We start from the raw sequence: 23,783 nt of genomic DNA, 5'->3' as shown, positions 1-23,783 counted from the left end.
AAAAAAAAAGATCTCCCAAGTCAGCTCGGTTGTCAGTCTCTCAATGGGAAATATTGATTGACGCTGATGATATTGATTCCCTGATCCCTTTCGTCGTCTTCTTTCTTTCGTTCTTGCTTGCTTTCTCTTGATGATCCCGTTCGTTCGCACGTGGAAAAGGAAACCGATATCGAATGCACTCGCAACAGTCGTAGATGGAAACAAAACTAACTCCTCCTGTTGATCAAACACAAAAAGCGACAGGTTGCGCTGAATATGTCTGTTCTCTTCTGTCGACGATGATTGCCCTTCTTTCCTATTCCCCAATCCGATAATTGTTTCGACTGTCACGAACGCACCGACGGAACTTCCCTTGGACCACGCACGCGGGAAAGAGAAGGCCCAAAAAAAAAAAAGCCGTCGAAAGAGACCAGGAAAAAAACGTGAATCAAGCAGACAGTGTAGCACTCACCTCTAACTCTGCAGCCCTTCACCAGGAACGCGTCGAACAAGGGTCGTTGGGTGGTCGTGGAGTTGAGGTTGCTGGTCGTCGACTACTCGTGAATTTCGCAGTGTGGCTCGCTTGTCGAAAGTTGCCCTACCCCAAAGTGCGCGCTAGGCCGTATGGGGACTAGCTGTGGTCCCGTGACTCGCCTCCTGCCACTTATCGACAATCACTATCAGATCAGTTATCAGGAAGAGTTATCTAGTAGTTAGATACAATTTGGTTGGGTTATATTGAAAACTATACTGAACTCTACTCCTGTACATGTACATGTATGTATCTAGTCCCCACGCATAGCCATAAGAAACCAAAACTACATCCGCTTCTCCTTCTTCTCCCTCTCCTCCCGAATCAACCCATCCATCCTCTTCCACACCGGAAACCCCTCCACCATATTCGACAGAATCCACATAAACCACAACCCCGAAAACACCACCACGCCATGCGGCCGCAACCGCAGCACCGCCAACAACACCGCCTCAACCACATGCGCCCCAAGCAACAACCCAACCACCCACGGCTGCACCTCGTAGCAGAACCGCGCCAACCAATCCACCCGCCCCATCCCCAGCGCCTCGTAGACAGTCGCCCCCGGCACGAAATTCCCGCGCCGGCAAAACACCCCCAGCGTAGCCACAATCAAGCCCAGCGAGACGAGCTGGAACGCGCCGCGCGGCGGCCGGTACTCGCGCACCACGATGTCGGAGAGCCCCAGCTCCCGCAGGCAGTGCTGGTGCATGGCGACGACGCGCGCGCGCGTCTCGGCCAGCGACCCCAGCGGCGGGCGGAAGGGGATGCTGTAGCGGGTGCCGTGGGCGGTGATCAGGAGGTCGGAGAGGGTGAGGTCCTCGAGGTGGGCGGGGGCGGCGGCGGATGCGGACAGCCCGCAGTAGACGCGGAGATAGAGGACGAGTGAGTCCTGGTGGCCTGTGTTCATGTGGTTGATGATGAAGGCTTTGCTCTTGTCGGCCATTGTTGTGGATTTCTTTTCTTCTTGGTATGTAATGTAGGTTTGATGATGTTATAGAGGGTGTGCTTTGTGCAGCCGGGTTGTAGGCTGCTTTTTTTCGACCTTTTATGTGACGAGGAGTGGAAATATTGTGATCAGCGTGGCACACATGCTATTCGGGTTTGCTGGCTCTGGCTTACCTGGAAGATCGGTATGGTTTCTTAACCTCGGTACTAACTACTGCTGATCGCGAAGGTTACTCGAATCATCTTAATACTCCGTAGGTCGGGAGCAATGGATCTCCTGATGATGGTCACGTGATTTGTATCTATAACTTCATGATTGTTCAAATTCGATTTTCCTTTGTGGATTGATCTTTGAGAATCCACATGCATGGATTGTGACAATCTCTATAACCTCAATTGAAAGGTGGTGGTTGAACTATCCACGATTGACAAGCCAGACACAATGCCAAGCGCTACGATATAACATAGATATATGTATCTCTCCGCCTCTACTCAACCGATCTCACTGATTGATAAATTCGTTACACGCTAGAATACAATTCAAAACCAGATCCACAGAGCAACTCCGAACCCGGAGACAAGCAAACATCAACATATTATGGGTAAGTAGACTCTATAGCGAACAGAACATTCGAAGGAAGAAGATTCCCAGATTCAATCGTGACGGAAACGGTTCATGGACTTCATAGCCGGAAAGTGGCACTGTCGAAAAGTGGCGGATGAATTTCGTGCGAGACGAGGTTGTTCCCAATGGAAACATGCCGTGGTCGAGACATCGATGTACAACTCATGCACTGCAATCGATGCGTCAACTCCTATTCAGGTTGAGCGGGCAATGGCCAAACAAGAATCACAAGGGGAGGGGATACGTCCAGGAGAAGGGGGTGGGAAGAAGAGGAGAAGGGGACTTACATCAGAGCGAGAGTCAGATCACCGTGGATGTGAGCCTTGAGCTCGACCTCGATCTCGAGGTTGAGTTCCAGCTTGAGCTTCATGCCGTCTGCGTCGTCCAAGCTGGACCCTTGCTTGGCCTGGGGCATCACGTTCATCGAACCACTGTTGTTCATAGCCTGCTGGCCGCCGGCGGGTTGGTAGGGCTGCATGGCCTGGCCGGAGACGACTTGTTCGTCGTAGTCGTCGTCCTCGTCATCTTCGTCGTCATCGTATTCTTCTGACGAGTAATCGTCGTCGTCGTCGTCGTAGTCGTCGGAATAGTCATCGTCGTCGTCTGCTTCTTCTACATCGTCTTGCTTTTTGCTTTGTTGCGGTTGTTGTTGTTGTTGGCGACGACGTTGTTGGGGGTTCTGCGGCTTGGAATCGTGCTCGTCTCCCGAGACCTCGTAGTCATCTGTCTCGTATTCTTCATCGGAGTAGTCATCGGACGAATAGTCGTCGGAATAATCGTTTTCCTCCTCTATTTGAGGCTGTTTCTGCTGTTCTTTGGGTTTCTCGGCGGTTGCCATGATGGAGATGGTTTAGTATATATATAGTTGGGGGGTGGGTGGTATTACAAGATGAGAGGGAAGAAAAGGGAAAAAACGAGAAAGGTGTGTAGGAGAGGAAGAGAAGGATCAAATTATATTGAAGATGATGAAAAAGAGGTTGCGAGCTGGAGAGAGCTGTCCATCATCCATTCATTGGAGCAGTAGAAACAGAACAGGTGAAGGCAGCCACCTACGCGATGGACAACGGATGACGTTGCAACAACCCGGAATTCATGGTTATTTGAGATTAATTCCTCTTCTATTCTGTCGACTCGGGGATAATGGTTTCGTCTATTAGGTTGTGGGTCAGTCAGACCCTTTTGACTAGATCTTTTTGTTTTTGACTAAAGTAGTACGTAGTACGTACTCTGGAGGAGTAAGTACTAAGTAGTATTAGACTATTCAAGCATCCGCCACTATATATCAACCAACTACTCTGGAGATGATCAGAATAGTCCACTGTATCTTACTACAATTAGTCTACGCGTGTTAGTATTTATCCAGGACATAGGACTACCACCACTCTACCTCACCTCGGAAGAACAACTGCCCTATCCGGTTTATACGGAAAACTCTGACGATGACAGCGTGTGAATCCATGGATATCGTCGAGGTACCTCCAGGCTTCGCGTGGTCGGTTCCACAAACAGCATCAGAATGACATTGTTTTGTTGTCTAGACATAGATTATAGGTACTATCTAGTCTATACTACTACTACTATCATCTTCAAAGTATACCAAGTTAACAACTGACGTCGTCTGGCGTCATCCTCTCTCGCTAAAACAGTGGAGTTGGTCGTGTAATTCTCCGAGGGTGATGCTAATTGGTGCGTTGAGAGCCACTCCATCTGGCGCTTTTTTTAGTGTCTTCTGAGTTCTGTTCTCTCTTGAGTTTTGACTTGACGAGAGTTAACTAACTAACTAATTAACGACAGTACAGTACCTACTCTGTACTCCTTAGTTCTTGTTCTGTCTATATTCTAGTATTCACCATGTACTACTGCACCAGAGACGTCATTCCTGCATTCTCCATCCACCATCCACTCTGGACTCATGGAAGCTCAATCATACATATCTGGTTCTGCCCAGATGACGCTCCACTGGTCTCGTCCCTAATCCCCAGTGCTGTATGCCTACTCCGTAGTACCTGCCTCAATCTCGACCCTCCTCGACAGTACACTTAGTCTACCGTCTGACGTACGAGGCGGACTCTCCGGTCAATCCCAGCTTGCCATATCCTGACCCGCGCGACATTTCGTCTGCCAGACGCCAAATCCTCATCTGAAATCATATAAACGACATCGGACAATTGGTTCCATCCCACCCCCTCAAAAATATATAATAACCCGCCTCTCCTCCCGCAACCCCTCCCCCCCGTCCTTCCTGCTTCGCTTTTTCTTCTTCTTCTTTTCCCATCATGCCCGATCAGGAATCCTCAAGCCGTCCTCAGAGCCCCAGTACCAACCCTAACCCCCCCGCCCAGGAGGCCCAGACCCCTAAGAAACCCCCCAAGCTCAACAAGAAGAAGACCGACGAGCCCAAGTCCGAGCCGGACGCCGAGTCTGATCCCGAACCGGAACCGAAACAAGAACCCCAGTCTGAGAACGACGACGACGACGAGGATCCCAAAGCAGATCCCGAGCCCAAGAGAGAAACAGAAACAGACGCAGACGCAGACGCAGACGTCCAACCAAAACAAGAACAAGACTCAGACAACGACGACGACGAACCCGAACCTCAACCTCAACCTCAATCAAAACCAGAACCTCCTCGTCGCCGCAAACCTCGCCCCACCACAATGGAGAACGGGAACCCCGAGAAGCCCCGTCGTCGCCGCCAGCGCCCCCAGCAACAGCAACAGCAGCAAGGCGGCGGCGGCGGCCCGCTCCCGGGCCTCGGCGGCGTCAACCAGGCCGGCGAGCTCGTGCAGAACACCGCCGGCAATGCCCTGAACGGCGTCACCGGGTCCGCGGGCAAGGCTGTCGGCGGCCTGCTGGGCGGCGGCCAGAAGGAGGATAAGGACGATGGCGGCCGTGACGAGCAGTTGCGGTTGCGGCTAGACTTGAATCTCGATATCGAGGTGCAGCTCAAGGCAAAGATTCATGGTGATTTGACCCTGGGATTATTGTATGTTTTCCTCCTTTCCCCACCCCCCCCCCACCCCCCTTACCCTCATCGGTGTGGTAGTTTAACAAGGTATCTAGGAACTGAGTGATTTGTACCTCGTCCCGTCCGTTGACGAACTGTTTGCTGTTACTGTTTTGTTTTATGTTCGAAAGACTGGCATGACTCCGTGATGAACCTTTCCCTTTAATTTTTTTTTTCTCTCCCCCATCTTCTTGCCCATGGACGAAAAAAAAACCCCACGGGTCTAGACTCTTTTGCTGCTTCTTCTTTTTCTCGCTCCTCGCTTCGAGACGGAAATGGCTTGGGGGTGTTTTTGGCCGTTGCTGTTTCTCATCTGTATATCTTTTTGTTGTTGACCTGGCCCTGGCTGCGTGTGTACAAGTAGCTTTCTTCTGTACCTGCACCTGCACCTGCACCTACTATACCTTTGATTTTATCCTCCAGAAGGAGGGTTATATTCCTATTGGGAATGATTAATGAAATGACATTGATAAGTTCTGATTATTCAATTGACCTCACTTTCCATCTTTGAGGATAAAAGAAAAAAAAAAAAAAAAAAAAAAAAAAGATGGAGAGCAATATCTAAATACATCACACAAAGCAGATCCCTACCACCTCTATATACTCCCCCCCCTTCTAACATAACCCCTCCCAAATCTAAGCAACATCCATAAAACGAACTTATATCCAACCACAAAAGAACACCGGTGTGTCTTTACAATCCCGCGATATACATCAACCCGTATCCGATCGTCACGACCACCGCAAAACACATCAAACTGGCCGGAATGCCGCGCGTAAAGAAATGGCGGACGTGCAGGTATCGCTGGCCCGTCTGCGGGACCTCGGTCATGATAGCAGCTGTTGAAAAGAAAAGAAACAATTAGTATCAGGGGATTGTTAGGATAGGAAGGGAGAAAGAGGAGAAGAAGGACGCACTCATATTGGGAAAGCCGCTGGTCGGCAACGCCATCGCCACGGAACACATCAGGGCACTGGCCATGACGAGCAGGTTCGGATGCGGGTCGTCCATGGCGACGCCGATCTGCCGCACGAGCGGCAGCATGATCAGCGCCGCGACCGTGTGCGAGATGAAGGTCGCGACGACCAGGATCAGCGCCGAGAAGACCAGCAGCACGCCGTACAGGCTGAGGTTTTCCACGTGCGCCGTGATGCCCTCGGCCATCGTGTGCAGCAGGCCCGACGACGTCACCGCCTTGCCGAGGCACAGCCCGCCCGCCGCCAGGATGATGATCGTCCACAGGAAGTTGTTGAAGTCCTCCTTGTTGAGAATCCCCGTGCCGAAGAACAGTACCATCGGGATGATCGCGATCACCCCCATGTCGCCGAACACGTGCTCCAGCTGGTGGCTGGCGCACCACAGCGCAATCGTCACCAGCGTCACCACCGTGATAAAGTACTGCACCCCCGTGAACCGGTCCTTGACCGGCCGGATCGGCACGATGGTCGTGCCGCGACCGGGTTGGAACGTGGCCACCAGAAGACCCCAGACCAAGAAGATACAGATGATACAGACCGGCAGCGACACAAAGAACCATGTCCCCCAGCTGATGCTGGGATACATGTTCTGCAGCGCAATGATGTTCTGCGGCGAGGCGATGGGCGACGCGGCGCCTCCGACATTCGCCGCCAGCGCGATCCCCAGCACAAGGGCTTTGGCGAAGTTCGAGTCGGGCGCAAGGTTTCGAAGCAATGGCTAGAAAAAAAAAAAAAAAAAAAAAAAGGAGTCAGCCAGCCTTTCAATCATCCGGAACCGGAGGAGAAAAACATACCTGGATGATGGAGTAGCAGAGAACGGGCGACGCCACGTTGCTGATCCACATACTGAGAAACATGCTCACAAACATGTTGGTCAGAAGGACCACTTTGGGATTGGACCCCGCCTTGCTCAGGACAAACAAGGCCATCCGACGCGCAATGTCGTACTTGGACAGGGCCGCAGCGATGGTAAAGCCTCCAAGCAGAAGCATGATGACCGGTGTCCACATGGCGCTGAACGCAGCACTGGTGGCCTCCTTCGTTCCCAAGCGCTTATGAGGCTCGGCTTCGGACTTCATGATGCGGAGCATGACAACAAGGAAGGGTATCAGCAGCGACGTGACGAACAGAGGAATCACCTGTACATGATCAGTTTTTGCGTATCTCATCAAACCGCCAAATCACCTTTTAAAGGATACTTACCTCGGTGGCCCATAGCAAGCTGACCGTCACCAGCATCGCCAAGCAGTTCTGCTGCTCCGGCTTCTCCATGATGGGAGCATACAGCAACGTCACAAACACAATCAGAATCGCAATCAGCGTTCCAAAACTCAAGCTGCAGAGCCACTCCGGCACGCGGTAGAGACCGAACGGCGTCTTGATCTCGGTGGCCACGACCTCCTGCTCATCGCCTTGGCGTCGCGCGGCCGCGGGATCTTCATCTATGCCCAGGAGAGTTCGGCGGATACCCACGTTCGCTGCCTGAGCCTTTCGCTCAATGCCGATCATCTCTCTCCAGACGGTGTTTCGCTCCCAGACGACATGCTCGCGCAGGTGCAAGCGGAGCTCGCGCTTCGCGAGCTGGAGATCGCCCTCCGTGATCAGATCCGCATACAGCTGCTCGATCCTGCCGATCTCCTCGTCGATCCGTTTCAGGGTCGCGTCCGTAAACGGATAGGCTGGGGATACCGTGGAGCTCATGTACTCGCGGCGCAGATTGTGGTCGAGGATCTTGTCGAATTTCTTCAGGATCTTGGAGAAGCCGGTCTTGTTCAGCTGGATATACGACTTGAGTCCACACAGCGAGACATAGACGTTGACCGTTCGCTGCTTCAGCGACAGCCCTTCGTTGTACAGATCCATGAACCGCGGGTCTTTGCAATGCTCGTCGTGCCGGCTACTCGAGCGCCCGTTGTAGCCCAGGAGCCGCGAGTCACCCATGTCGTCCGTTCGACTCGCCGAGCGGACTCGCCTCTGTCCCGAGGGGGGCTGCTCGTCATCGCTATCCGCGCCATCGTCATCATCGTCCTCGTCCTGGGTATCGCTGATCGTGCTGCGTCGTCTGTCCCCGTTCGTGGGGAAATCACGATACGAGCCGCTTGTTCGCGGCGGAGACCCCGAGCTGATCCTCCGCGACTTGATCATCGAATCGCCCATGGGATTGATGTTGGCACCGTCCGCCTTGGAGGCGTACTCCTCGCCATCCCGCACAACCTCCTCCACCTCCTTGAGGATCTCGGACTCCTTGACCTGGTAGAAGGAACCGATCTTCTCCAACTCCGCATCCAAGGCTCGTCGGAAGACGGCATCGGGAGAGAGGTTGTCATGCAGCAACGGCGCGGATTCGACATCCGCTTGCCCCTGTCCTCGATGGGCTTGCTGTTCCAACGAATATAACCTGTGAGGAGTTGAGCCCCCGAGTCAGCCAATCCCAACCTCCCAATTCTAAGAAAAAAAAAAAAAAAACAAAAAACAAAAAAACAAAAACACCCACAATTTTTTCAAATTGCTATACGCAATGTAATAAGCACTCCAATCCGGCACCGCATTAAACTGCAGACTATGCGAGAACTTCATCCTGCCCTGTCCTCCTCTCTTCTCTCGCGTCTGCGCTCTACGCCGAAGAGCCTCCGCCCAAAAGACAACGCTGACCTGCCTCGGATAAACCCGACCGCTCTTTTCCTTTTCCTTCTCCTTGTCGGGATCGGGATCGGGATCGGTCGATGGCGATGCGGCGTCTAAGTCTAAGTCTACCTCTACACGCCGCGGCGCTCTCCTGCCAGCTCGTGCGGGTGTGGCAGGTTTGCTGAACTCGGCGAGCTCGAAAATCTGACTCGGGACGTGCTCGGACTCGGGGTTGTTGTTGTTGCTGTTGTTCTTGTAGAAATAGTCGTCGTAGGCACTTGTCGCGGACGCGATGTGTGCCACAGTCCGCCTGACAGCATTCGACGACACGGTTTCGGGTGGGGGGGGGGGTTATGGTTATGGGACGATGGGAGTCGAAGGATGATGGACGGGTAGCTAGGAAAGTGGTGCTCCCAACTCCGTCGTCCGTAGTAGTTCTCGTAGATAACTGGTTGACTAAGATCGATAACGTCGGTTATTTTTTGGGGGGTGCTTTTTGGGTAACTTAGTTGGGACGGTCTGGTTGCAGGTTGCTGAACTTGCTGGACCAGTCTCCGCCAGACGATTTGCGTCGTGTGCTGAGTGGTTGGATGACGGGAGTGTGGACACAAGGCATCAAGGCAAACGGGGGGGGGGCGTGTCGTATGGTCTGAGATCGAGAGAGAGAGAGAGGAATCAATTGGACTGGCAAGTGGCAAGATAGAGAGATAGGACTCGGGGAGATTTAGAGGCTCAGAGTCAAGCAGATTCAAGGGAATCCATAACATAACAATAATAGTAGTAGTTAACTACCAACTCCGTAGTTATATGTGAATGATTGCAACAATCCCGGCTGATAGAATCCAGACTATTGAACGTTGTAAGGGACTAGGGGGTTTCTTCTCGTAATGATAATATTAGCGCTGTGGGCTGGTCCCTTGCAGCGGTTTAGTCATCCACGACACGACGACTCTCAGAAGAATCAGATCGATCCAGTTACCCCAATTCTGACTCTTAAGTATACTCCGTAGACAGACATTGAAGAATAATGGAGAGAGAAAAAAAAAAAAAGTCTACAAGAGTACAGGGTACACTGCGTAGAAAGACCAGTGCGAGACGTGCGAATGCCAAAATAATTTACAATTTGCATCATGGTACTCACATAGCCCTAAAGTACAAAAAAAAAACCCCCATACCAACCATCCTCGCCAGAAGTCACAAGAGAGCCTGCCAGTCTCTACCGGCGCTGCATGGCCATACTAAGATTCGACCGACCCGAGACACCAAGCTTGTGCACCGCCTCCCTCTTGTCCCACACGCCGCTGCGGCCCTCCGCCACAGAAACCAGCTCGTTGGCCACCCGCTGCGCAAAGGTGCTGTCCCGCCGCTTGTCCGAGGCATCGATGATCCACCGGATTGCCGTTCGCCGGCGCTGTCTCAGAGCCAGGGGCACGGGGATCTGCACGGCGGCACCACCACCCGCGATCCCCTTCTGCTGACGGATCTTGATCAGCGGAGCCACCGAGTCCACGATCAGGGTGAGATAGAGCACGGGGTTGAGGGGGAGCTGAGGGCCGGGGGGCCCGGGGAGGAGAAGACGCTTAGGGTGGGGTTGAGGAGGCGAAGCGGTGCGGAGGTGATCCAGGATGAAAGACATGTTCTAGCAGCGGAATTTCGTTAGCATCGAAAGACCCCAGTGTAAATCAAGAGCCCTCACAGAATACATACCTTCTGGGCCTTGCTCAACTTCCCGTCCTGCATGAGCAATTTTGTAAACTGATCCAGCAAGGGATCATATCGCGTACGGAAGTTCTCCGTCTTGGGCAGGGTCTCCGGCGCAGGAAACTTGAGGCCGGGGTGCAGCTCGGCCACCTCCTGGTTGACCTGGGAGATCATGTTGGCGACCACGGCGGCCGACGGATCCGGCAGATCCTGGCCCTGGAGTTCTGGCTGGTACCGGCGCGTGAATGTCGAGAAGGACCGGGTGCCGGATGACCGCTTCAGTTGATCTTGCATCACTTTGGGCATATGCTTGAGGGCCTCTTCATCGCGTTGTAGAATCTAAAAATCAACGACAGATAAGCAATCAATCTAGTTGACGACGAAGACGTACAAGGAGCTACACACCTCAGCAATGGGAGTCCCCTGCTCCAACTCTGGGCTCGATCCCGCCGCATACTTCTTGCCATGCAGGATCTTGTCCATCTGCGCAGCCTCCTCGCTAATATGTGGCAACTGATCCTCCGTCGGGGCCTTGGGCCGTTCCGAAACATCCTTCTCATCCGACTTTGACGAGTTCCATCGTCTCTGTGCTGGGACGGGCGATGCGGCAAGAGGCCGGTTGATGCTCAGGCGGGAGCAGATGGACGACGATGTGGACGGGCGGAAAGCGGGCAGGGCCTTGCTGGCCGTGAAGAGATTGATACGTGGCGGCATGTCGAATATTCTCGCTATCCAAGCGAATGGGTAGAGAGATTGATTGAGAATCGGATTCGATTCGATTTGCCCTCTCTCCCCGTTGACTTGCGGCGCCGGACTTGCGAAGAACGATTTTCCTCTCCACTCTCGCTTAGTCATACATGCCAAGACATCCCAAGTTCCCAACTCACTGTAGAGATGAAGTTCATCTGTTGTCGTCTAGACTGATTTACCACGAGGATTATTCCACACTACAGCATTATATAACAAGATTTTGAAGGATTTTACTCATTGTCAAGGGTCTGGTACCGGACTTGTCTGTAGTGGCTCAGTATCCGAGTTACTCAGAAATATCCGATGAATGGGCCGTAGTGAGACCTAGAATCTGTATCGGAAGCTAGATAGTCTGTGCAACAATGTACAAAGAAGAAATCGTATGATAGTAGCAGAGTGGGTGGTGGAACGTATAGTCAAAGATTGACGCCCGTTGAATTCAAGAAACTGACCAGCAGTGTTGGCCTCGGTGAGTGTAGTAAAACAGCAGGCGATAGTCGGGAGCAGCGTGATGACGGTACAACAAAAGCAAAGAAAGGTGTGAGGGTAGATTGACGCTACATGTGTGTAGGAATTTAAAGCAACGCCTGCCATGTCGATAAATGGGCGGACGAGGAGAAGATAAAGAGGAGCTCGGACTGATCAAGAAGATGGCTTTCAAGCTGCAAAGATAGGATCCCCAGGGGCATTGTCTGGGTAGACGTAGAATGCAAGTGCTAGGATCAAATACCTTTGGAGAAGAAAGACGTTAGCACGACTCAAAAGGTCCAGTAAGGATGGGATAACTCACATTCCCAGACATAGTCCACCCTCGAGATAGTTCGACTTTCCGTCTTGGATCAGGAATGTGACAACGAGGCCAGAGATGAAGAAGGCGACCGTTTCGAAGATGTGGAAGTTGAGCGTCATCTCCACGTTCATGATCCAGCCCAGGATAACAAGGAACGGCGTAACGAACAAGGCGATCTGCAAGCTGCTGCCGACGGCCACGCCAATGGCCAGGTCCATCTTGCCCTTCCAGGCGACCACCACAGCCGTCACGTGTTCCGCAGCATTTCCGACGATGGGAATCAAGATAAGACCGATGAAGGTGCGGCTCATACCAGTCTGCTCAACAATGTTGTCGATGCTTCCAACCAAGTAGTCGGCGCAGATGGCGACCAGCACGGTGACGACAATCAGTGCGACAGTGGCAGCCAAGGGGCTGAGAATATGTTCCTCTTCCGGTTCGGCCTGGTTCTCCGAGTCGGGTCCGAGTTCTTCCTGGGCAGCTTCGAAGAATTCTGCGTGCGAACGAAGCTGGAAGTAGAGGTACATGACGTACAGAACGAGGAGGATGATGGCGGTTCCATGCGATACAAACAAGATATTCTTTTGTGTGTCTGCAATATCCTTGGCCGTGTTCTCCGAGCGAGACGAGACCAAAGAGGCGTATAGAGTGGCTGGAATGATCAACGAAGCCGAGGCCACGGTCATCAGCGAGGACATGGTCGATGCGACGGTCGTGTTGAATGTCTGCTCAGAGTACCGGAGACCACCGATGAAGAAACAGCAGCCGAGCACGAGCAGAATGTTTGACAGAATGCTGCCGAGCATACTCGCCTGGACGACACGAATCTGGTTGTCCTTGAGAGCAATAATGCTAACCTAATCAGGATCGCTCTGTTAGTCCCATCCAAAGCGCAAACACGTACGATTGAGGGACCAAAAAAAAAAAAAAAGTTCCAACCTACAATCAATTCCACGGCATTGCCGAATGTCGCATTCATCAATCCACCCAGCGCCTGTCCCATGGTGGCTGCCAGCTCCTCAGTCGCAAAGCTCAGCAGAGACGCCAAAGGGATGATCGCAATGAAGTTCAGCGAGAAGACAACGGTGCTGTCCCAGTGAAGGGCACCGGAGACGATGCCCAAGGGGACGAACACAAGAAGCAAGTTGACATAGTCGCGCACGAGGGTCGACCAGGTCAGATGCACCATCTGGGCGGGAACATTCAGCCAGGACCGTTCGCGCTTGTTGCGTAGATGCTGATGCAGACCCGAGTTGATGCGGACCGTTTCGTTGATCAAGGCATCGCGCTCGCTGGGCTCGCCAGCGCCATTGTGCGAAGAGAGGCCTGTCATAGTTCTTCGACTTGGACCCCACGAGTACCTTCGAAAGATGGAACGGAAATTCTTCGCCGCTGTATCAGACACAATCGATCCAATTAGCTTTTGTCTTGGGGATTTTCAATGTTCCAGCCGATGAAAATCCAGAGCAAAGCAATCCAGCTGGATAGGTAGAAAAGGACGAAGAGGTGATGATGAAATCAAGAGACTGAGGTCAACTTCGAGAGAAAGGAAAGACTAGAAGGGGGAGTTTTCTCTCTCTCTCTCTCTCTCTCTTAATCCCGTAAGAAGAGATCTGAAGGACACCTCGGAGGAGATAGGGTAGAGTCAAAGGAACGGATAGAACAAGGAGAGACTAAGAAGACTTCAAAGAAAGAAAGTAATCAAGACCGAGTTGGAGCAATGGTGATGATGATACTAAGCGAAACAGGAACTCTTTGGCACGTACCACACATTGGGAGGAGCGGAGACGACCAAGGAACCCACGACCAGCTACGTAGGGAGGAAATGGGAAAAAGGTGGGATCAGATCGCTATTATTCGCTCAGGTATGTATCCGGTAGTTAATGTCGGACGATCTTTGGAATCACTGTCAGGATCCTTGGTATCTGAATCTGGAACCAGGGTGAAATGAGCGAAAGTTCGTTTAGTCGTCTTAGCAGGATTGGCAACTGGTGGAGGGGAGGCGAGGTGATGCGTAATTAATTGTCCACCAGACAAGAGGAGATCACTCTTCGGCTAAAGAAGGTGAGGTCAACTGGGTTGAAATCTCTCGATGATGCCAAGTGAAATTAAAATTAAGAGAGAGAGAGAGAGAGAGAGAGAGAGAGAGAGAGAGCGAGAGAGACAGAACGAATCTTTTTCTCGAAAAGGAGGGATTAACGGGGCCCCAGCCACGTACGTCTCTGGAGTCTGGATGCTCTTCCCAAGAGTTAGTTTCCCCAAAGGGTCCACGGAGCGATGCGGATGCCCAAGGATGGCAAAGTTTTGGATGACTAGGAAGTAGGAACTCTATGGAGAGAATTCACCAGCTAGCGAAGTCCGGGTTAGTTAGATACTACTTCATACTTGAGCTTCTGACCTCGATACTGTAGCATTCTGGTGGTCTCCCTTAGTGGAAGTTTCGCAGCAGAATGACGACGAGGAGCGAACTATGAAAGTCAAGGAAGTCCTTTGGGGGACCAGGATGAGAATGTGCACAGCCTCTTTTGATGATGCTAGTATGTAGTACTAGTAGGCTAGTAGGCTAGTAGGCTAGTAGGCCAGGGGTCCAAAGGAAAGCTCGGGGCTTATGCAGATGGTGAGAAGTTATTTGGAAATTAGTAGTCTCGGCAAAAGGCTCTTGGACTTGGGGATTTAAAGATGGTCCAGGTAGTTAGTTAATGGGAGAAATATATGGTTGCGGTGGATGACGGGAGATGCAATAATATGGATGGAATCATATTCAACTGAAGATATACAAACCGTAGACATTGCGGTCAGCACGGAACTGCATAGTCAGTCAGTCAGTCAGTCGTTATATCAAGTCGATGCAATAATGATGATGAAGAAGAAGAAGAAGAAGATCGCCTACGGAGTACAGAATATCAGAGAGGAGTGGGGCCTGCAGGAAGCTCCAGCCACTAGCTTAACTATTATTACGAAAAAACCGACAGACAGCGACATGGACAGTGTGTTCACTGTTCTCCAAGTCTCCAAGAGTCTTTCAATTGACAGACTCTGTCAAATCTATTCCAGTAGTAGGTACGGAGGAGATGATATCAAATAATAATAATAATAGTAATAACAAAGCACGCAGTAAACAGCTAATAATACTGTAGCAGGATATGATCCCAGGCCAGAGCAATCATCCGACATATCCGCATTCATCACTGACTGGCCAAATTTGCACTGCCACAATGCAACAACATTCACCAGTATCTCACTAGTCACTAGTCTAGTCACTATCTTAGTATCTACGGAGTACGGAGTACGGAGTACTGTGTAGGAGGTTAGTGATACAGCAGCCCACTCGGCGCTTAAATCCTGGTCTGGTGGATCACATCAAATAAGAAGAAGAAGAAGAAGAAGAAGAAGAAGAAGTAACAATGAACAACTACCTTTACGAGGAGACCAGATGCTACCAACTTACAGTTTACAACGCATGGAAGATGAAGCCATCCATAATAAACACGTGCCCGATTCGAGGGGGTTGAGAGGTTATCAGATCCGGCAGTCCTCAGTATCATCTTGGGTGGTTGCTGGACTGAATCCCAAAAAAAAAAAAAATACCTATCATGCGACACAAGAGTGACACTTTGCATGCAACATGCATCCATGGTCACTGATCAACTCTTCGGATTACCCCCAGATGGGATTGACGGCTTGAGATTCCCCCAAGCCACACAGATCAATCTGGCCATCAGTGTTGCTGGCACCATCAGTCGGTCAGACTGACCCCGTGGCTTTGCTCAGCCAGCCATTCCATTCCCTCTTGAGTGACTTCTCATGTCCACTCTTTCTTGTTACTCTCTACTCTACTCTGTCCTACCGACACGGACATGGATCTCGGTCAGAAGCGGCGAGCATAGAAAATGTCCTATGCATATATAATCAATAGATACAATTGCGTTGAACAATGTTCACCCGACCAAGCAACAAGATACAACGAAGACGCCCATAAGCGAGTACCCCCATCAGTACAGAATAGGTATGCTCTATGTGGGGGTTCGAAAAATAAAAATAAAATAAAAAAAAAAGAATAATGGGAGTCGCTCCAAAGCAAAGACTCATTTATGATGGAGCACCGCCGAGTCCTGGTAGGGGTCAAAATCAGTAAAAAGTCCTGGATGCTCTTGGCCCGCTGGTCTTGTGGGAACTTACCTGCGGCGTAGGCAAGATACCAGGTCCGGGTGGCGCCTCCGTCAATCCAGCCGTAATCGAAATTGGGCTGCGTGAAAAAGTTCCACGAAGCAGCCGGATCAATCAGGGCGAGATTGGCATACAGCACCCCCTTCCAACCTCCCACCACCTTCTCGGCTGGTGCGGGACCATGGCTTGCAAACAGCGCATCCCATTCTTCCTGCACAAATTGCGCCCTGCGAACGAATGCAGAAGACGGAAGGAGCGGTAGCATATGAATCCTGTGGCCCCAGTCAGTTACTCTCGACATATAATGAGGATCAAGGGGATGATCTCGAGTACGAACCCTTGGATGTACTCCAGGTTGTTGCCAAAATAAGTGGTATGGTCGACCTTGTTCTCAAACAGCTGGAAAAGAGATCATGAGTCCGGATACTCCCCACAGATAGTACAGTTGCTTCTTGCACTTACAATGCCTGTGACTTTGTTTGCGATGAAGTTTGCGGGGTGGTTCCTATTGTTGCTTTCCATCAGGAAGTAGTTGTGCAGGCTTCGGCGCAGGATGCCCAGCATCAAGTTACCTCTGGCCTCCATACTAGCATCCCCAATGGTTTTGCCCCACATCTTGAGTGCGTATGCAAACATGGCATCCTCTGAGGTCGATTCCTCGTCCTTGCCATCAAATGATTCGAACAGGCCCTTGGCCCACGAGTGGCCGTGGAACCAGTCGAAACCACGCGAGAAGGGAAAAAGGGGATCGTTGCCAGCCGCGTTTCCTGCGTCCCGAACAAGCATATTCACCCAGTCCTTGCTAGTCTGAAGCCACTGGGGGTCCAGAGATCCTATAATGGCGGCGGCATGGATAAAATATCCATAGTGGAAGTGGTGGTCATTATACAAAGTATTTCCAAAGTCAGCGCCCACGTCGCCGGACGCGTAGCTGGCAGACGACACCACGCCCTTCCAGACATTGTCATATACCAAGGGGAACTGCTGCTGATTGTTGATGAAACGGGCAAAACAATTCTTCAGCCGCTGTAGTGCGTCAGCTGCAAGATTCTTATCGCCACCGAGCCTGTCGACTGTATATATCAAGGTAGCAAATTTGCTGAGAGCCTTTCCGCTGAAATACATGCTGTTGAGATTGGTCTGGTTGTCCATGTTCTGTTGAAGTTCCGTCGGTGCAACAGTCAGGATCACGTTCTTAGCAGTTGGAGATATGTTCTTGACGCTGCCTGCCGAAACAGACCATGGCGCAAAATCCATCTCAGTTGGAAGATCGCCTTCGACCATAGTCCAGTATTCTCCAACCACTGCGGTTGCCTGCCCTTTAGTGGTCGTTCGGAGTGTGAGATTGGTCGCCCGGCTCCTCGTACTGCTGTCGAACGACTCGATATGATGCGGCAGTGCATACATGAGCAATGGAGTGCTGTCAACATCCTTTCCTGCCTTGGCCCACAGCAGCTTGTATGTTCCAGTTTTACCGGACACCGAGCCCATGACGGCGCCCTCAACGGCAAAAACACCGGAGGAATTGTCATGAAACTTTTCACCTGAGGTACCTGCGGGGTTCTTGGCTACTTGAATTGTGCCTGACCAACTAGAAGGTCCCAGGATCTCGTTGTTGGAGATCAGACGGAGGTCAGGGTCATTTCCACTGTCCGGAGTCGCATAAACGAGCCAGGATGTTCCGTTCTCGAGGGAGGCGCGGTACTTGAATATCCCAGGTCGCGGAGATCCTGCAGCTACCACGTTACTGAAAAGTACACCGGACTGGATCCGAGGCTGGAGGTTAGTATACACGGCGGTCACAAATCCCATGCCTTGTACCACAGGCAAGGTGATTCTCTGAGATGAACCAGCTTGAGGTTGCAGGACCGCGTTTGCCGAGAATGGAAGCGGGTTTTCCGTGGTGAGTACGGTGGACTCCCCCAGTTCTGTTGCTGATAAGATGAGGGAATGAATGCCAATCGGATTGACATAGTAAGATATTGGGCTACCGGGAATCGCGGAATTGACTGGGCCCTGTGCCATCACGTCACTCTCAACATGTGAGACAGCCATGCCAAAGCTTCGCGGATTTGCATTGCCCCTCACCCATGCAAGGCTGTAAGGGTGCGTGAAAGTGTTGTTGGTTTGTGTGCCTAGAAATAACCCGCTGTAAAACTTGTTCGTTTCAACCGGGCTTGTTGCATTGGCCTGCGAGAATTAGATACGCTTCTGCAGTCTTGTTTCAAGGAAGTCAAAACCTACAATTCCAATTCTGGGCACTGGATGATCATTCCTAGAGGGAATCGACTGAGGTATCGAACCGGTCGATACTGGCACGAAAACATCTTGACCTTCCGTCATTGGTGTAGGAGTAGCTTATTACTGCCGTCAGTTCGGGCTTATGGAAAGGGCGCGCATTGTTAACTGACCTGATTCTGTCTTACTAGGCGACTGGCTTTGTTGCGCTAAATGGCTTGAACTAGCCACGCTAGTTGGAGAAGTTTGAATGACTACTGACGGGTCAGGGTTCCGAAATTCTTGCATCTTGTATATTACGACTCACCAGTTGTTGAAGAGCCGGATGAAGTGCTTGCGCCGTGGGAGTTTGGCGAAGTCAAGGGTGGACTGGCGGTCGAAGGACCTGGGGCTTCAATAGCAATGTCCGAAGCCTGCGGTTGTAGGCCTGATAATACCCAATCTAGCAGATCAACAGAGTCCTCCGAATCCTCGAAAGGATGCAGCAACGGATCTAGCAGGTGTTCCAAACCGAACCCTGTGGGAAAGGGCTGCTCAGACAGGCGACCCTCGCGCTCCAAGCTCGTTGGATAGAACTATGCAATAGTGAGTGACAAGAGCCTAATGTGAATGATCACCAACTTACGCCGTGTGTCTCCGGCTCTAGCAATCTAGCCTCCGGGGTGGGAGCAGGAGGGTATTGCGTTCTTAGCGAAGAAGAGCTAGTTGCGTCAAGCGACTTAGGAAGAGAATGAACACTTTCTGCAGCCAGGAGCCAGGTCAGTACGACTGAGTACTGCCACATAGTCGTTGTTGCCAGCATCTTCCTGCCGTGGCTGCGAGGACAGATAATAATGATCCAAACGTCTCAAGACTTCAAAAGAAAGAGAGAACAAAAAAGAGAAACAGGTAAATCAACAATCCAATGTTTCGAGTGCATGGATAGCAAGTTTTTGTCCGGTTTCGCTAAGGACGCAGTGCTTTTCTGCAGGATCATTGAAGGATCGAGGTGAAGGAGGAAAAGAACGACAGTTGCAGAGTCCTGATAAACGAAAGGAAGACACAGAGAAAAGGCTAGATACAGAAGGAGTGTATACAAACTCGAACCATGCGGCACACGGGATCTGATACCCCAGTATATTTCACGGAGGAAGAAGCCAGACCACTTCAATCGTGTATGGCAAACAAAAACAAACGAAGGAGGAGGCGACAAAGCCTCAAATACACAAAGGCAAACATTGCTCACCACCGTGGAAGTGTCAAATTCCAGCCAAAACCTTCGAGAATCTCCCATGCAGGTTATTTTCTGTCTGGCTAGGAAGGGATACTGGATGACCCAAGATGTTGTCTAGTGAACAGACAGATAGGGACTACGCGAGTGCCGATCTAAGCAGATTGTCAGTTATCTTGTGGCAGTTAATGAGAGGTCCATCATCCATGAGACAAGTAGTGGCTCAAAAGGGCAAAACAATGTAGGGAGCGAGGGAACCTGGAATGCTTCTATAATGGCGATCCAGCGTCCCAAGCAACCCTAAGTGACGTCTGCTGGAGAAGAGGCCACCCTGTGGAATGAACATGGATGACTTACAAGATGCAACTGATACAATCCACTGATGGACCGATGAAAGTGAAGATAAAACCGAACCAACAGAATTGGGATTGAGAGAAGATGGTGGGTTGTTGAGGTCGCGTCCATTCTAGAAGGTGGAGCAAAGGCACCTCAGGCAACTAAATAGTAGAGGAACACGTGAGAAGAAACGGCACCGATTCAAGACAGTCGGTTTTGATTGACAGTAATATAATCTCATCTTGAAGCTCATTACTGATGGCCCGGATTGTTTATGATCGTCAGCGACCTGGGATATACAGATCACAGAATGCATACTTGGATTCAAGCTTGACCAAACATTCCAATGTGAATCTGTCTTGGACGCCTGGACGACCCAGTCAAACAGGCCGCGCAGATCGTTGCTGGGTTGCTTCAGCTGTCAATCTGTCACGTCATCAATGATTATTTGGATGTCCATGTGGTTGCCCTCATTCCATGACCGCGTCAGTTGAAGTTCTTAACATGGATAGATAGGGTACAATTGGGGTTGTCGAAGCAGTATGTTCCCGGTGCTGATCTGCTTGTACTACGGTCACACCCATCATGCGCTCACCCGACCTGATCATCTACGCTATATGCGGACACTGATAAGGACAGGAAGTATCGAGTTGAAAGTAGTTGAAATTTTCCTATGCTTTGTACCACAAGACGAAGCAAAGATGACTCGGAAATGATCTACGAGTCCAATAAGCTCCAAGAACGCCGCCCATATCCTTTTTTATTAACAATGACTCTGCTGCTTTGTTGTCGCAGCAGCAGTGATCAGAAGACAGATCCCCATAATAAAAACCACTGTGAACTATTCGGATGGAAAGAGCTGGAGGGCCAATGCCTAGATCATGGGCTTTTCCATAGGCTTGATGATGCCCTGTTTGATCATCACACGAGGCTTGGTTGCGTTTTGAAGCGTCTCCTTGGTAGACCATTCAGGGCCGATGGGGAGTCGCAGAGATCGCTCGTACTGTGCCTTGGTTTCGAAGGGATGAGGAAGCTGAGTAGCCAGATACTTGTTGTTCTAGAAAAGAGGAAGGGGGTTAGCTTGTAGATCCGACTGGATTTATAGGAAACAGGTATCCCGGAGAGGTCACCCACCTTTCTAATGCGTTTTTCATTGATGATAACGCGAGAAAGTTTGGCATCTTTGCGGTTCTCAGGTTTGACACCCTCGACTTTAGTCAAGACCTTCTTCTGTCGCCTCAGCTCCCTTTTGCTAACCCCGTCTCCAGCCCAGCTGCCCCAGCCAGGGAGTGTCTCGTCGATGACTTTGTCTCCTTCTTCTTCGATGGTGTCAATTTTCTCCTGATCAAAGTCTTGCACCACCTCATCACCAGCAAATGCTCTCTTCACAAGGTCATGGTTCTTCAGAAGGACAGGGACATCTTCCTCATCACTGTCGTTGTCATCTTCCACGTGCTGTTGCTTCTTGGAGGCAACAGAAGGTCGATCCTTCTGTTTCTTAGGGCCGTCCGCGGCCTCAGCACCGAGAGTGACATCGATAGTCTGCTGAGAGTCGTCTGCAGTTGTTCGACGGTTGTTTCGCTTTGTCTGCACCAGCCAAGGGTTCTCTTCCACATCAGCAGTCTCCTTCTGCTCGGCCGTGGTGTTTGATGGCCGGACGTTATTTTTCTTGCCAGAAGGTTCCGTGGCTTTCGAACCCTTCTGCTTATTAGTGCGGTTGACAATGATGTCAACCTCAGGATCCGCCTCCGCAGCCTCAGCCTCTTCATCAGAGCCAAGCGCCTCCTCAAACTCGTTCTTGGGCATCGGCTTTGACTTCTTGGCTTTCTCGGCCTTGTCGCCTTGCGTATTGCCGAATTTCCGACGACCAACCTCAGATTCGGCTTCAGACTGCGACTCCTCCTCGCCGCGGAGTTCTCGGTCCAGTCTTCGAATTTCAGCGTCGTTCTGTGCCTTGCGGGAAGCTTCTGCGTTTTGCATGAACTTCATGGAAAGTAATTTGGCATGGGGACCAGTAAGCTCCGTATCATCCTCCTCACCCCCCTCAAGTCTCTCGAGTTTCTGGCGTAGCTTGCGTTTTTCAGCATCAGAGCCAGCATCCTCCGTCCATGGATCATCGTCTTCCGACTCTGAGCTCGACGAGCCAAGATAGTCATCGTCCGCACGAGACACACTCTTCCCTTCAATTCGTCTACGTAGCTCTTCTTCTTTCAAGGCCAGGTCTGCAGCACCCTGCCGAGCATCCTCGTCCCAAGCCGTCCGACCGGTCTGCTTGAGACTCTTTGCCCATTTGCTGTCTTTGTGTTTTGCGCCCATTCTGGCTTCAGCTCTGCGGCGCTCATTCATCTCCCGCTCTTCTTCCTCGAGGTCGACACCGGCTTCACGGAGCGCCTGTCGCTCTTGCTCTTCCATACGTTCGCGCTCCTTGCGGTGGACACGGCGATATGACTTGCTCTTGATCTTCTTGATCCGCTTAGCCCGGACCTCTTCTCGGAAAAGCAGATCTCGCCGCTTGCGCAACTCGGCTCTACGGGCTCGAATTTCCTCAATAGGTAATTTCCGTGCCTGTAGCTCCTCAAACTCTTGGACCTGTTCCTCAGTTGACTTTCCGTTTGCTTCCGCCAAGCCACTCTCCACTAGAATATTTTGAATTGTAGCTTCAAGATCTGTCTGCGGTTTGACGGGACCAATTTTGTGCGATTGTTGAGCGTTGGGATCAGGGAGAGGGAAAGTAAGGTGCTCTGCTCGGCGATTGGCCTTGACAGTTTCAAGCCAGCGGTTCAGAGTCTCCTTGCTCTTCTCATACGCCGCTACTCGGTCCAACCGATCCTGCTGACGTTTCGCAAGAGGCGCATCCAGTTTTCCAGGAATTCCAGATGCCTGCTTGTGAGAGGGAGCGGCATCGACGTGCTTAAGAGAACTCTTTAAGCGAGAATCCGTGATTGAGGGCAGGAGGTCGGCAATAGTCAACTTTCGCGATGATGTCAATCCATATTCTGTAGGCTTTGCGTGTTCTTGTCCACCACCTGTTTTCCTAGTCGGCTTCTTGGAAGTTTTGGTTTCCATGGCATTGACAAAGCTCTGCAATTTTGAGAGCCCATGCGCGTCTGTTTCGTCAGCCTCATCTTCCGACAGCGACAGGTCACTCTCTTCGTCAGATTCGTCGCTATCCTCGCTACCCGAATCGTATTCGTCGGAATCGTCGTCTTCTGTCTTCTTCTGTTTGGCTGATGCAGCTGCAGCCTTTTCTTCCTCGGCGGTGTTCAAGTCCCAGGCGGTAGTAAGGTCTATAGCATCCTCTCCGAGATCGTCCTCGTCGTCTAGGTCTTCATCTTCCTCCTCGGACTGATCCACATCCTCTGACAAATTTATTTCGCGCTCACGACGTGTAGTCTTTTTCGGCTTCGGCTTAGGATCGGTCTTGGAGCTTCCGCGGAATGTAAAGCCTTCGAAACGTTCTTCATCGCTAGAGCCCATTGCCTCATCACTGTCCAATTCGCTGTCGTCGTCACTGTCGACCTGACCTAGCCTCCACCTGCGTCCTTCTCCGTCGCTGCCAGCATTGCTGTCATCGTCATCCGAGTCGTCTCCGGTTCGACGGCGCTTGTTATCTGGGCCGTCTAAGTCGTCCAGCTCACGGCCGGTGTTTCGCTTTCGCTTTGAGAAATCGAGTTCCTTGCCTAATCGGTTGCGCCTGACACCAAGCTTATCTGGGAACTGCTTTTCTGCGATCGAGAGGGCATTGAGCGCCTTTCCAGATTTCTTCTTGGGCGCCGATTTCTTGAAGGACTGGTCCTTCGGACCCCGCAACTGTGTTTGTTTGCGAGGCATTTTTTCTTTTTTACCGCAAAAAATTCTTAAATACAATGAGGAGTCAAATTGGTATAATTCACCGAG

At 51.2% G+C, this 23,783-nt stretch overlaps 9 protein-coding genes across 9 annotated transcripts, besides 16 other annotated features; 1 reads left to right on the top strand and 8 right to left on the bottom strand.

Annotated features, from left to right (window-relative positions):
* Nucleotides 1-797: 797 nt before the first annotated feature.
* Nucleotides 798-1,457, bottom strand: ACLA_030360 (DUF2470 domain-containing protein; the record flags this gene model as incomplete). Its single annotated transcript, XM_001269728.1, has 1 exon — nucleotides 798-1,457. The coding sequence occupies one exon, from the start codon at nucleotides 1,455-1,457 to the stop codon at nucleotides 798-800; it is 660 nt and encodes a 219-aa protein (XP_001269729.1).
* Nucleotides 1,458-1,951: 494 nt separating this feature from the next.
* Nucleotides 1,952-2,922, bottom strand: ACLA_030350 (uncharacterized protein; the record flags this gene model as incomplete). Its single annotated transcript, XM_001269727.1, has 2 exons — nucleotides 1,952-1,964; nucleotides 2,372-2,922. 2 exons carry the CDS (start codon nucleotides 2,920-2,922, stop codon nucleotides 1,952-1,954), a joined length of 564 nt encoding a protein of 187 aa, XP_001269728.1.
* Nucleotides 2,585-2,757: a microsatellite.
* Nucleotides 2,923-4,360: 1,438 nt separating the features above from the next.
* ACLA_030340 (uncharacterized protein) lies at nucleotides 4,361-5,158 on the top strand (the record flags this gene model as incomplete). The annotated part of the gene is made up of 2 exons (XM_001269726.1): nucleotides 4,361-5,070; nucleotides 5,140-5,158. 2 exons carry the CDS (start codon nucleotides 4,361-4,363, stop codon nucleotides 5,156-5,158), a joined length of 729 nt encoding a protein of 242 aa, XP_001269727.1.
* Nucleotides 4,477-4,545: a microsatellite.
* Nucleotides 5,159-5,606: 448 nt separating the features above from the next.
* Nucleotides 5,607-5,637: a microsatellite.
* Nucleotides 5,608-5,637: a microsatellite.
* A 148-nt stretch (nucleotides 5,638-5,785) lies between these two features.
* ACLA_030330 (putative plasma membrane phosphate transporter Pho87) lies at nucleotides 5,786-9,014 on the bottom strand (the record flags this gene model as incomplete). Its single annotated transcript, XM_001269725.1, is given in 6 exon segments — nucleotides 5,786-5,931; nucleotides 6,010-6,787; nucleotides 6,864-7,208; nucleotides 7,273-8,467; nucleotides 8,564-8,902; nucleotides 8,911-9,014. Coding segments are annotated over 6 exon segments (2,907 nt in total).
* Nucleotides 6,792-6,814: a microsatellite.
* Nucleotides 8,517-8,556: a microsatellite.
* Nucleotides 8,926-8,951: a microsatellite.
* An 896-nt stretch (nucleotides 9,015-9,910) lies between the features above and the next one.
* Nucleotides 9,911-11,109, bottom strand: ACLA_030320 (mitochondrial 37S ribosomal protein uS7m; the record flags this gene model as incomplete). Its single annotated transcript, XM_001269724.1, has 3 exons — nucleotides 9,911-10,333; nucleotides 10,402-10,734; nucleotides 10,801-11,109. The coding sequence occupies 3 exons, from the start codon at nucleotides 11,107-11,109 to the stop codon at nucleotides 9,911-9,913; spliced, it is 1,065 nt and encodes a 354-aa protein (XP_001269725.1).
* Nucleotides 11,110-11,802: 693 nt separating this feature from the next.
* On the bottom strand, nucleotides 11,803-13,268 carry ACLA_030310 (putative calcium ion transporter Vcx1; the record flags this gene model as incomplete). Its single annotated transcript, XM_001269723.1, has 3 exons — nucleotides 11,803-11,875; nucleotides 11,936-12,792; nucleotides 12,879-13,268. 3 exons carry the CDS (start codon nucleotides 13,266-13,268, stop codon nucleotides 11,803-11,805), a joined length of 1,320 nt encoding a protein of 439 aa, XP_001269724.1.
* Nucleotides 13,269-13,506: 238 nt separating this feature from the next.
* Nucleotides 13,507-13,529: a microsatellite.
* A 523-nt stretch (nucleotides 13,530-14,052) lies between these two features.
* Nucleotides 14,053-14,103: a microsatellite.
* Nucleotides 14,054-14,099: a microsatellite.
* A 380-nt stretch (nucleotides 14,104-14,483) lies between the features above and the next one.
* Nucleotides 14,484-14,515: a microsatellite.
* A 232-nt stretch (nucleotides 14,516-14,747) lies between these two features.
* Nucleotides 14,748-14,767: a microsatellite.
* A 30-nt stretch (nucleotides 14,768-14,797) lies between these two features.
* Nucleotides 14,798-14,817: a microsatellite.
* A 198-nt stretch (nucleotides 14,818-15,015) lies between these two features.
* Nucleotides 15,016-15,041: a microsatellite.
* Nucleotides 15,042-15,301: 260 nt separating this feature from the next.
* Nucleotides 15,302-15,334: a microsatellite.
* Nucleotides 15,303-15,334: a microsatellite.
* A 690-nt stretch (nucleotides 15,335-16,024) lies between these two features.
* Nucleotides 16,025-18,628, bottom strand: ACLA_030300 (glucan endo-1,3-beta-D-glucosidase; the record flags this gene model as incomplete). The annotated part of the gene is made up of 6 exons (XM_001269722.1): nucleotides 16,025-16,047; nucleotides 16,115-16,374; nucleotides 16,440-16,501; nucleotides 16,565-18,292; nucleotides 18,347-18,459; nucleotides 18,514-18,628. The coding sequence occupies 6 exons, from the start codon at nucleotides 18,626-18,628 to the stop codon at nucleotides 16,025-16,027; spliced, it is 2,301 nt and encodes a 766-aa protein (XP_001269723.1).
* An 8-nt stretch (nucleotides 18,629-18,636) lies between these two features.
* On the bottom strand, nucleotides 18,637-19,124 carry ACLA_030290 (uncharacterized protein; the record flags this gene model as incomplete). Its single annotated transcript, XM_001269721.1, has 2 exons — nucleotides 18,637-18,915; nucleotides 18,966-19,124. 2 exons carry the CDS (start codon nucleotides 19,122-19,124, stop codon nucleotides 18,637-18,639), a joined length of 438 nt encoding a protein of 145 aa, XP_001269722.1.
* A 1,636-nt stretch (nucleotides 19,125-20,760) lies between these two features.
* On the bottom strand, nucleotides 20,761-23,717 carry ACLA_030280 (UTP14 family protein; the record flags this gene model as incomplete). Its single annotated transcript, XM_001269720.1, has 2 exons — nucleotides 20,761-20,943; nucleotides 21,021-23,717. The coding sequence occupies 2 exons, from the start codon at nucleotides 23,715-23,717 to the stop codon at nucleotides 20,761-20,763; spliced, it is 2,880 nt and encodes a 959-aa protein (XP_001269721.1).
* Nucleotides 23,718-23,783: the final 66 nt, after the last annotated feature.

Source organism: Aspergillus clavatus, genomic scaffold (assembly GCF_000002715.2).
Source record: "Aspergillus clavatus NRRL 1 1099423829805 genomic scaffold, whole genome shotgun sequence".
Taxonomy (NCBI): domain Eukaryota; kingdom Fungi; phylum Ascomycota; class Eurotiomycetes; order Eurotiales; family Aspergillaceae; genus Aspergillus; species Aspergillus clavatus.
Note: the sequence above shows the minus strand (reverse complement) of the source record. Positions and strands in the feature narration are given on the sequence as shown.